The sequence below is a fragment of the Corapipo altera genome, unplaced genomic scaffold, assembly GCF_003945725.1.
Source record: "Corapipo altera isolate COAL_440 unplaced genomic scaffold, ASM394572v1 1, whole genome shotgun sequence".
NCBI classification, from domain to species: domain Eukaryota; kingdom Metazoa; phylum Chordata; class Aves; order Passeriformes; family Pipridae; genus Corapipo; species Corapipo altera.
In genome coordinates, this window is record NW_020884873.1 from 41,478,183 (window position 1) to 41,491,274 (window position 13,092).

General features: G+C 40.5%; 1 protein-coding gene across 1 annotated transcript in view; it reads right to left on the bottom strand.

Moving 5' to 3' along the window:
- PPP1R3A (protein phosphatase 1 regulatory subunit 3A) overlaps positions 1–13,092 on the bottom strand; it is a 28,832-nt gene extending 15,740 nt beyond the window's left edge. The window contains exon 1 of the mRNA XM_027659423.1: positions 12,293–13,092. Coding sequence (XP_027515224.1) covers positions 12,293–13,086 — 794 coding nt within the window. The 5' untranslated portion in view covers positions 13,087–13,092. The remainder of the gene's footprint in view (positions 1–12,292) is intronic.

Below are 13,092 nucleotides of genomic sequence, written 5' to 3' on the forward strand. Positions count from 1 at the left end.
TAATTTAATGTAAACAATGTAGAAAACCAATAATTAAAATTATAGACCACACAGGTAAAGATTCAGAAGCAAAACTGCAGAGAAAATCAGCATCTATAACTGAATAGCTGTGCGAACATTAAGTAGAAATTACTGAATAATACTATAAAATATTATGCCATTACAATTGATCCTATTAGAATGAAGTTGTATGTAAATCAGAGCCCTTATTATAACTCTAGGAAAGATTGATTTTCTTATATGACCTTCAACTACCGGCAGTGTTAGAGAAGGCTCAATCTAGTTCTTAGTAAATAGGTGTCACCAAACAAACAGGACTGACATTAATTAGCTCCCTTGTTGATAGTCAGGAAACAGAGGACAGAGGCAGAAGACGGAGTGGTCCACTCATTATTAGAGCAGTAGGTGAGGACATTTGCTGGCTGGCATGTCAATGGAGGTTTGCACTGCAGCTGCCATTTTGAAACTAGGCTGAGAATAGAAGACTGCGTTATCAGGAGAGTCAGTCAAGCAAACTTCACAGGCATTTTGCACGAAAACAGAGCCACAAAGAACCTGTACTTAAATGTCTGAAATTTGAGGAAGACTATTAACTTGTGGTATTTCTCCACCTTGAGGAAACAGTCCTTAGTTTTGGTCATCTCACCTAATAAAAGGGGCTGGCACCAGAAGAAAAAAGGTGGGGCTTCAAAATGATCATAAAGAACTGATAGTAGCTTCTGTACAAGGAGAAATCAGAAAAGAAGTTTGGAAAGTGAAGTGGAAAAAGATACTCAGAATAAGCGGTATACGGTATGATGATTAATAGTATCAAGGGGGGACAATTGATCAAGAGAGTAGCTGTAAGGGAATTTGAGTGTTTTTTCTGAAAAGATAATTCCCAGTAGGATTCAGACAATGTTTGTAATAAACCTATTTTTATTAAGATTATTGGATTGGTGCTATCCAGGGGATTATATTTTCCAATTACTAATATTTTCATTTTTCAGTCTTAGTTTATGATTGAAACAGGGACATAGGTGGCACAGAACAAAATGCATTGGCTTGACTTGAGATGAGAATAATCATAGCCTCAAAGCAAACAAAGTCCCAAGAAATTAGTCTTTATTTTCTAGCTCATTAAAAAAGACCTTGAGTTTTAATGGCAAAACATTAATACAATTTTTATTATTTTTTTTTAAATACAGATGTATATCTGTCCATTAGAAGATTTTAGTGCCATACAGTCTGAACTAGGAGCCCAACACCAATTTGGTGCTAGGCTCAAACCTTTAATATAGCACTGTCTATCCCCAAATCTCATAACTCTAGATACGAGAACTATAGAAAAAAACCATTGCAAAATAAGACAGTTATACCTCAAATTAAGCTATAGCAATTATAAACAGGAACACTGCCACTTTCTTCGTATCATTTTGTAACTCTGTCATGATTGCTGTGCCTTATTGCAGCATCCATGCAGCAATGTTGAAAAGAAACCAGTTCAGAAGTCCTGTTACACAGTTATTTTATATGTGGGTTAGTCAGAAAACTGAGTAAGTCCTTTAACAGAATGGGCCAAGTATTTCAGAAAGAGAGAACCTCTTTCAAAAAGATCCTCCTGGGCAGGGTTAGCAGGTCTATTGACAGCTCCATTGTGAATTAGTACTGCAGGACCTTACTATTGGGATTCCTATTTCCAGGACCAAGATATTAAAAGAGAGGAAAAGGTGAATCAGGAGTCATGTTTTCTTAGGACTAGGTTTGGCCTAAGGTCAGAGGATATGTTTCTTAGGTTGGTATTTTTTCTGGAAGGGGCATGATCAAATATCAAAATGATCTTGTAGAGAGGAGATGGGGGTAGTGTTCCTCTGTTCTTCTCTTGCTTCTTTCTCACACTGTTTTAGAAGATGAAAGGAGAGAAACTCTCAAGTTGTGTCTATTTTGTCTAGATCTGAGATGAAAAAGACCGTATCCAAAGTGGCTCCTGGTCTTTTTCTGGATCTCATGGAGGAAGAACAGAGAAGGAGCAGTCTCCTCCCAGTATGTCAGAAGAGAGTATATTTCCTAGAGATTGATTGCACAAGGCTGAGGCAGGTATGCAAGAAGGTGACAAATGCCTTAAAGAGGCAGATGGACAGATGGCAGTCAGGTGAGACTAAGACGCAGAAACCACCCTTGAGAGGAAAACAGAACAGATGACAACAAAAAAACCCTTAGAGTTATTCTTGAGAAAGGGTAACTCTGATCTAAATCTTGGAAAGCAATTGTAAATTCAGTATCTCAATAAGATAAAACTCCCAGGTGTTATCACCATGAGAGACTTTTATAACCTTTTTTTGTTTTTCACGTTTAGTACCACACAGCAAGAAGGCAGTTGTGTGATAGATCTCAATATTTCTATCAAGAAGACATGGAATATAACCCAGGAGACACTGGTTCAGACTTAGTGGGGTAGATTTAGACACTGACAAACTCCTCAACCCTCTACCCCAACATGAAGCTACAATGTAGTCACCATCACAGAAACGTGTTGGGATGACTCGCATGACTGGAGTGCTGCCAGGGATGGCTACAAGCTCTTCAGAAGGGACAGGCAAGGTAGGAGAGGTGGAGGAGTGGCTCTATATGTCAGACATACTCTTGACTCTGTAGAACTCGAGGTCGGTAATGATAAGGTTGAGTATCTGAGGACCAGAATCAGGGGGAAGGCCAACAAGGCTGACATCCTGGTGGAATTCTATTATAGACCACCCAATCAGGATGATGAGGGTGACAAATTATTCTACAAGCAGTTGGCATAAGTCTCATAGTCAACAGATCTTGTTCTTGTGGGTTACTTTAACCTGCCAGATGTCTGCTGGGAACTCCACACAGTGGAGAAGAGGCACTCTAGGAGATTCCTAGAGTGCATAGAGGATAATTTCCTGCTCCAGCTGGTAAATGTGTTTACCAGGTGTGGGGCCCTGCTAGACCTGCTGTTCACAAACAGAGAGGGGTTGGTGGGAGATGTGGTGGTTGGAGGCCGTCTGGGGCACAGCGACCATGAAATGACAGAGTTTTCAATACTCAGGGACACAAAGAGGGCCATCAATAAAATTTCTACCCTGGACTTCCACAGGGCAGATTTCAGCCTACTCAGAAGACTGGTTCAGAGGGTACCTTGGGAAACAGCCCTTGAAAACAAAGGGGTCCAGGAAGGATGGACATGCTTCAAGAAGCAAGTCTTGAATGCACAGGCTGCCCCAGCATTCCGAAAGGTGAGCCAGTGGGGAAGACGACCAGCCTGGTTGAACAGGGAAATTTTAAAGTAAATTAGGGGAAAAAAGAGATCTTACCAACTATGGAAAAAAGGGCTGGCTACTCTTGAAGAGTTTAGGAATATAGTTAGGTCATGTAGAAAGAAAATTAGAGAGACAAAGGCACAATTTGAACCCAATCTAACCAGTTCTGTTAGGGATAACAAGAAGCGTTTCTACAAATATATCAATAGCAAAAGGAGGGTCAAGGGAAACCTCCACTCTTTGTTGGACATGGGGGGGAACATAGTCACCAAAGTGGAGGAAAAGACTGAGGTATTTAACACCTTCTTTACCTCAGTTTTCAACAGTAAGACAGGTTGTCCTCAGGACAACTGGCCTCCAGAACTGGTAGACAGGGACAGAAAGCCGAATTGCCCCCCTGTAATCCAGGAGGAAACAGTCAGCAACCTGCTGAGCCACTTGGATCCTCACAAGTCTATGGGATGAGATGGGATACATCCTAGGGTGATGAGGGAGCTGGCAGAAGAGCTCACCAAGTCGCTCTCCATCATCTACCAACAGTCCTGGCTCACTGGGGAGGTCCCAGATGATTGGAAGTTGGCAAATGTCACAGTCATCCACAAAAAGGACTGCAAGGAGGACCTGAGAAACTACAGGCCTGTCAGCCTGACCTCGGTGCCCAACAAGGTTATGGAGCAGATCATCCTGAGTGCAGTCACGCAACACCTACAGGATGAGCAAAGGATCAGACCCAGCCAGCACAGGTTTAGGAAGAGCAGGTCCTGTCTGACCAACCTGATCTCCTTTTATGACCAGGTGACCCACCTGGAGGATTGAGGGGAAGGCTGTGGATGTGGTCTATCTGGACTTCAGCAAAGCCTTTGACACCGTCTCCCATGGCATTCTCCTGAAAAATTGGCAGCCCACGGCTTGGACAGGGTGCACTCTGTGCTGGGTTAGGAACTGGCTGGAGGGCCGGGCCCAGAGAGTGGTGGAGAACGGGGCTGCATCCAGTTGGCAGCCGGTCACTAGTGGTGTACCCCAGGGATCAGTGTTGGGCCCAATTATATTTAATATCTTTATTGATGATCTGGATGACGGGATTGTGTGTACCATTAGCAAATTTGCAGATGACACCAAGTTGGGGTGGAGTGTTGATCTGCTGGAAGGCAGGAGGGCTCTTCAGAGGGACCTGGACAAGCTGGAGAGAGAGTCTCATTCCAACAGGATGAGGTCCAACAAGGCCAAGTGCCGGGTCCTGCACTTTGGCCACAACAACCCCCTGCAGCGCTATAGGCTGGGCACAGAGTGGCTAGAGAGCAGCCAGGCGGAAAGGGACCTGGGGGTGCTGATCGACAAGAGGCTGAACATGAGCCAGCAGTGTGCCCAGGTGGCCAAGAAAGCCAATGGCATCCTGGCCTGCATCAAGAACAGTGTGGCCAGCAGGACCAGGGAAGTGATTCTTCCCCTGTACTCAGCACTGGTGAGGCCACACCTCAAGTACTCTGTCCAGTTCTGGGCCCCTCAGTTCAGGAAGGATATTGAGGTGCTGGAGCAGGTCTAGAGAAGAGCAATAAGGCTGGTGAAGAGACTGAAGCACAAGTCCTATGAGGAGAGGCTGAGGGAGCTGGGGTTGTTTAGCCTGGAGAAGAGGAGGCTCAGGGGAGACCTCATCACTCTCTACAACTCCCTGAAAGGAGGTTGTAGCCAGGTTGACATCGATCTCTTCTCCCAGGTAACCAGCAGTAGGACAAGAGGGTATGGTCTTAAGCTGTGCCAGGGAAGGTTTAGGTTGGATATTAGGAAAAAGTCTTTTACAGAGAGGGTAATCAGACATTGGAATGGGCTACCCAGGGAGGTGGTGGATTCACTGTCCCTGGAGGTTTTTAAGATGAGACTGGATGTGGCACTTAGAGCCATGGTCTAGTAACCACAGCGGTAGTGGATCAAGGGTTGGACTTGATGATCTCAGAGGTCTTTTCCAACCTGGTTGATTCTGTGATTCTGTGATTCTGTGATTCTGTGACTCAGTCTTAAAACATCTTATGCTTGTTGTCCAGTATCCATAAACATTGCAGGGACAATAACTGTGCATCAAAACAAAATGTAAATGCAAATCCACTTGGTGCACCTAGGAGCAACGTAAGAAAAACCTGCCAGCTTTACCTAGTTCACATTCAATTGTGCCTATCAGGACTGCAGTTAATAACCAACAGTAATAAATCTTCAGGTTTAGTGCTAGAGTATCAGCTGGTTTCACAGATCAGGAGGAGAGTGGAGAAACACTCAGAAAACCAAGCCCCTATTATCCTTTGGCATATCAACTAATATTTTTTTATGTGTGTCACTGAAGTTCCAGGGATCAAATAGCCACTTCTAACATGCTCCCAATGGTGTTTAAAAGGTCTTGGCCCTTCCTTTGCCCTAAGGCAGGGACTGCATTTAACTTACAAAATATTTATTTGGACCATTCTTTTTGCCTTTAGTAGCTGAGAAGATAGTCCACATTTTATCTTAAAAATGTGATGGGCAATAGGTTCTCTGGATTTACACTGTAGCTGAATCAATTGCTTCAATTTCAGACCTGTGGTGCTGGGACTAGATCATGGCTTAAAGCTCAGAATAAGCATAAACAGCTCAAATGACACTGGTAGCGAATGCGATGATTAAATATGGCTCCAGTGCTCTCAGTTAATGTTACACTAACTTTAAACATCTTTTCAACACTAACATTTAGCCAGGTCAAGGTGAATGCAGTGGAACAATTTTTTTTTCCAACTGAATATTTGTGAACTGAAATACCTGAATGGTGGACAGGAGAGAGTTTTGAAATGGGTATTTACAGCCTGGTTCAGTTTGCAAAATAGATATCTCCCTAAACAAAAGAATCATTGAACATACAGGAGTTCCTTCAGCAATGCATTTCTGTTTGTCCAAAGGTCCTTAACCAGCAATCTGAAAGAGTGTAGAAATAAGCTCTGGTCCTGTAAATATTAACATTCAATGATAGTTTTACACATGCAGAGTTCTAAAAAGTTCAGTGAGATTTCTGATGTTCATTAAATTATTTATTGTGCTTATTGCAGGATGAAGCCAGTTGCTGAAATAAAAAGTTCTAAAAGTCAGTTGTAATAGAGTTGCAGTATTGGTATATTTAAATAAGCTGATGAAATTGTAGCAACTGAAAAAAGTCTTACAAGTGTAAAGCTAAGCAATACATGTATAATTACAAGTACTTATCACATGGTTGAGAGATGACACTCAGATTACAAAGTACCGATTTTATACGGTTTCTATATGGATTTTATAAGCTTTATAACAACCAATATATCCCACCTATGAGAGCACAGATTTCTGTTCTATAGCACTGTTGAGAGCAATTTCTAAATTCATGGAAGTGAATGAGAAACCACTGATACTATTAGAGTTCCAGAGTAAATACTATGCTAAGATCGCCAATACAGCAACAAGCTATTTTCATTTGTTGTTCCCCAAAATTTTAAAAGCTTCTTTTAATATTTCTAGTGCAATAAATGGATGGCACATGAATAGCACAGTTCACAATCACCAAAAGCAAAAATGTGATAGGTTTTCAGTCTTCAGGTACTCTCCAATTAGGGGTCCACAAGTACAGGAAGCATATGTCTACTTGTCAGTGCATGCCATTCTCATGCATATCTTCCACCTGTTTCTTTAACGCTTCTGTGGTAGCATTCAAAGCCTGAAGTCATTAACTTAGATATCTATCTTTAGGATCTTTAATAAGTTTCATATTTCAAATAGTAAGTATGCCTGGATTTTGAAATATTATGATTAAACAGACAGAAAAAAAACATTAAGTGTAGTTTCTGGCTAAGTAGGATTGTTCCCTATAGAATATTTTTCAAGTGGTTTATCTTAGCTTATTTTAAATTACTTTGGAGAGTAAGGCTGCAGCAATTTCCTTAAAAGATAACTCTAGAGTTGCTATTAAGAAGCATTCCTAATACTCAGCCTCAGATCTACAGCTTGTTTTTACCCCACTTCTCTGAATTTTAGAACACCTTAAATAATTACCCTGTGTCCCTGATAATGATGGTATTCAAGTACCTAGAGAAGTCATTTTTTTTGTACCAGTCCTACCTCCTTGCACAATTGACAAAGACTGGCAGTGACCAGAAGACAAGAGAAGGACTGGGAACATGGAGAGAGGAGTGCTGCTTTTAGCTGGCACCCTGTGAATGGACAGCTTCTCTAGCAGCTGCTCTCCTGGTAAAAACAGTGACCGCAGTCACGTTCTAATAATAGCAATAAACTTTAGCCAAATCCCATATCTGTATGTTGATCAGGCTGTAACTCGTGACTTAAAATACCAGAAACAACCTTGAGATTCAATAGAGGTACACAAAGATCTGTGTTTTAACACCCTTTCTGCTCTTCTTTCCCTATTCTGATTGTGGTGAACAACAACCAAAAGAACAAGGATTAAAAGGGAACATAACTTAAATACCATATTTTAAATGGTCTAGCTGGGAATAATACAGTTGTTCCTCATAGCAAAGTGCATGAGTAGCTATTTCCAAACATCTTCCTTAGAAGTCTTTGATTTTTTTAATCACATCATGAGTTTGTGGGAAAGGCCAAGAGGAGCTGATGCAAAACTGCATTTCTCAGGGCAACCTAAGCACAGGTCTGCCATCTGTCTGGGGAAGACTGACTGAGCATGGTGCAGTCCTGCCAAGCTGGGTCTTCAGGAATTTCCTTTGCCTCCCATTAGAAAGGGGATAAGGCAGCAGCTGAAGATGGGAACCTACTCATGCACAAAAGAAATTTTCTCACTAGCAATTGCTTTAAGACCATTCAGTATTTACACTTTCACAGTTGGCACTGGTGGCCCACAGACACAGGGTTTTTAATCTCTTCTTTCTCATCATGCATTGTACACAGAGCAACTCTTGCAAGAGCTATCACTGTGTTGCATTTTAAAGTGGCATCATGGAGGCAAGTGAATTGATGCACTACTGTTCAAGAAAGGTACAGTCTGTCAATGACAAATGAAAGCATAGGACCAACGTCAGCTGGATCACACTAATACACCTGTGGATTAGTTCAGAGTGATAGATTTGTGGGCTCAGAGGGGGATAACTCCAACAGCTATGACATAAATACTAGCCTTTCCCTTCCTTGTCAGAGGACAGGAGTCCAAATACATGTTATATCCTTTTGTAAAACAATTTTCTTGATTATCAGCCATTTTCCTTGGGCTGTTACTCTTGATCTTGACAGATGGCAAAGCACAGAAATGGGATGCAGATCCATCAGTGACAGTGGAAATAGTTTACATGACTTTTTCACTGCACTGTGCAGCATGATCTGCAGGAGTCTGCCTCATGCAACACCCAGCCAGTTCCTGTCTTATCAGATCAATGCAGGATCCTGGTGTCCACAAAAAAAAAAAAAAAAAAAAAAAGGGATCCAAACCTGAGGACCAGGAAAGAGTTGAAAAAATACATCTAGAAGCAAATACTTAATGAAATTTTAAGAGAAGACTATTTGTACAAACCTAAACATGGAAGAAAAAGTGAATGAAACATGGAATGAATAGGCAGGCTTTTAAGTCATGTGGTTCTGAGTATCCAAATAGAGACAATTTTCAGCATTAATTATTTGATGCAGTATTGCTTTTCACTGTCATTCTGTTTTTCAGGTGGAACTTTTCAGGCTGAAGTCAATTTTTATTTCTGAATAATGGCATCAGAAGCCACCTTATTGCCCTCATTTACTCAACTTTGTCCTGGATCATGTTCTTAAGAGTAATACGATATAGTCATGTTGTGTTTCCTCAGTAACTTCCTCTGAAAGTGCGTATTATTCCTTTTACTTAACTAACCCAACTAATCCTCATTAATGACATTTAATGAACCACACGAGTATGCCCTAGAGTGGATCAGACTCTCTGCTTAAAAAACATGATTCTTTAATGTCCTATTTTTTAACTGAAGAGGTAAATTGCACATTTTAAGAGAAAGTATAAATATCTCAGAGCCAAGAGTTAAAAAAAAAAAATTAAAAAATGTTATTACAGGTTTCTATATTTGATATAGAGGCCTAAATTAGTGACCTCTTAAATTATTCTTTCTTTTCTATAAAGAAATCTTTAATCTAAAATGCCCAGCTCATGGGCATGGATACGAATATTCCTTACCTGCCTCCTTATTGTGTGAATCAAAGGTAAAATTGTTTTTACTTCTGTCTATATCTATTTGCATTGCTGCAGCCCCAAAGACAAGCTAGTTTTGTTTGAGGAACACCCACTTTGCTAAATGTTCTATAAACATCCAGCAGAGCATATATAAATGTGGTAGAGTTTATCATCCAGACAAAAAGAAAGAGAGAAAGAGATGGGCTGGTGGAGGAGAGCTGATAAATGGGTAGCAATGTGATATGAAGGAGTTACAGCACATCAACAGCCTCACTTTGCCAGTTTTGGGGGCTTTGTTTTTCTTGCTCTTTTTTCTAGACATCAAAGCAAAAGAGTTTTAATGAGGGTCTGAAGGAGAATAATGAGGTACTTTCGCAGATGTCTGCAGGGTGTTCCTCCTCACTCAAAGGGGCAACATGTACAAAGACACTTTGAAAAACAAGTGAGCTATGGAAGTTGGCATCTTAGTTCTTTTGAAACAAAAGGCCCTGATGCTGACCTCATTTACACTGGTGAAAGCTGTATCTCCTGTGAAGTCAACAAAGTCTCTGTAGCATAAAATTGGTCCTAGATTACAAACTGCCAAAACTGTGTTCCAGATGCCTTGGTGACCACTGAAACCATATTCCAAAGATACTTTCAGCTCATTTTTGCATTTACTGTTATATCTCTGTACATCCTTCTGTGACTAAAGAGGGTCTTAAAAGTACACGCTAATTAACTGTTTGACAGAAATGAGCAGATCACAATGTAGACAAGAATCTGACCGCTTTGGTTTACATATTTTACACATACATGTGTACATGTGTCTGTAGGGACAAATATGCATATACATGTATATATACACATATATTTGTATAGACCCATTCACAAATACACATTCCTCTTCAGCTTGATAGAAAAGGAGACAACTTTAAAGGCTGATTAGAGACCAGGCAATTTTATATTAAGGAGTAGACATATTATCATTTCCAATTTTTTAAATCAGCTCTCTGTTTGACTTACACATAAATCATTTAGTATATCCTATTAAAAGAGGATCCCGAGAAGAAAGGTTTCTACAACTTTTGCTAGCACTATGCATGTCACAGGAAACTTTAGGGAATCGAACACTTAGGAGCCATTCAACCTTAGATGTCCAATTATATCTAAATTTTCAGATTATCCCTGAAAGCATCTGGAAGCCCAGGGCTCACTAAATTAAGACTCAGCTCTCCAAGTCCATCATCTGCTCCATGTGGGCTACCTGAACTTAGATGACAGTTAAGATATCAAATACTATGGTATTTGATATCAGTGTCCTTCTGCAGGGTATCTCAGGCTATCCTATTTACCCAGAATGGGTCATGTGACGCTTCTTAAAGGACAGAAATTATGTACAAAAGCAGACTCAAATGTCAGGCGTTGACCACGTGGCATGTACAAGCATCGTTCCCTCTGCTCTGACATACTGGGATGTTCCCCCATGGAAGGATCATCATGATGGCTCCAGAGTTGGCCCAAGGGACACTTATCAGGGGAGCTTTGTGGACTGGCTCTGAATCAAGCCTTGGGCTAGCCCTGGGTCTGCTCTTACACTGCAGAATTGATGCAGGCACTAAGCCATATTTATTGCACACCTCTCCTCACAGGGCTCATTTATGGTTAGAGCTGGCAGAAGCTCCCAGCGCAGCAAGTCTGGGTTTTGGGAAGGGAGGTTCTGCACAGGAGAAACCCTGGCTGTCTCCCTCCTCCTTAAGCTGCCACCACTGCCTCAGTTCTGTTTCCCCTTCCCTACCAATTCAGTCCAGTGGAAGAGTATCAGGAAAATTAAACAGCACTGCCTTATTTGGAAAGAGGGTAGGAACTAAAAACTCAACATGAATTCAAAAACCCAACACGAATTCAGTTCTGGGATCTAAGTATTGCCCAAGCACACTACAGGTAAAATACAGATTTGGCTCTGCAGAACTCTAACTGATTCATAGCAAATTTGAGGAGCAAAGAAACTGAGAATTAGATTTTTGCATGTAACTTTGCATTGCTTACAGAAAGAAGATAGTTAATAATGGTAGGAAGCCAAAATTTACCATTCCTAATTGTCTCTCTTTATATTCAATTAAATTATGAGTTAACAGCTGCCACCTTACTCTATAATTAACGTGAATTGTCTATATTTAATTAGAACAGTATATAAAAGATAAATTCTGTGTATTTTTCTTTAATATGTTGCAATTCTGCCTTATTGGTATGTGAAATTATTCATTTCACCATTTTTGAAACAGAAGCATCTACCAGTGGCAGGGAAAAGGAACTATAAGCTTTGCAGAATAGCCCAAACACTTGCAGAAAAGTTTGTACCAGCTATTGTAATTGCAATAGGATTCCTCCCTAAGTTATCCACTTCTTGAACCACTTGTGCCATTTCATTATTGTATGTAGAGAATGAACCATGAAATAAATATAATGAAAACCGACCTTTCTTTTGCCTTTTTTTTTTTTTTACTTACAAAGGAAGTGGATGTGGAGTGTTTTAACTGTACAGCTACCTCAATCTGGAACAAAGCTGTCATTGCTCAATTTATGTCCTATAGAGATCAAAATTGGTACATAGCCCATAATGTATAGACCCTCACACTGCTTTTCAAACTAATGGCAAGCGTGCCATTTATTAAAACTATGATCCCAACTAATCTGTCTGCAGAAAACCACTGGCAGATAGATACAAGAGCTTTACTGAAAACAAGTCTTGGCCAAATTTTTCATTAAAAAGAAATAAAATAAAATAGAAGAAAACAACATGGGTAGTCTTGACTTCAGCAAGCACCCATAGAAAGTCAGAATTAGCCAGTTATAATCTAAATTATCAAAAGTTAAGGTGCAACCTCACCTGTTTTGTGTTGTCTTTAAGCAGCCTTTAAGACATCTATCTTTAACCTCTTTCTGGGGTTTATTATCCACCTTGGATGCAGTTTTTTTCTTGTGACAAATCAGCGTGTAATTTTTGTCATCATTGTTTGCCCAAAAGGTACCAACCGATGTCTCGTACCGTATACAGAACTCCACCTTAACTCCATCTTTCTGGTAAGGAGGCACCAAAGAAATCTTAAAGCAGAACTGATCTGTTTCATTACCACAAGAATTAGGCATGAACTCTGCAAGGATATCATAATAACTGAGCCAGTTATTCAGTGTCGTTCGAACGTACACCTGTTTTTCAAAGGATATATTGAGGACTCGTATAATGCCATTCATACAGGTAATCCCAGGCAGGAGCAGAATTGACTCCAACATTACTTTTTGCTCTCGTACTTTTTGCAGAAGTTCTTCTTGAGAAGGAGGTAATGTAAACAGCTGAGAGAAAAAATATTCATCCTGAGGAAAAACTTCATCTTCTATATCATTGTCTTGTCCCGTATTTGGAAATTCCCAGATATTGAACTCTTTAACAGACACAAGGTCAAAGCCAAATGCATCAGCAAATGAAACTTTTCTTGAGATGTTGGTGGGAGTATATGCCTCCTCTTCCTCTGAAGATGCAGAATTCCGCCTTCGGGGACGTGGAGAGTAACGAAGTTCAATGTCAATTTTAACATCTTCATCCTCTGAAGCGAAATCATTTACAGTCGGGACTTGTAATAAGTTAGCCCTGTTACCCTGACTAGGTTCTTCAAAAGACTCCATTGGGCT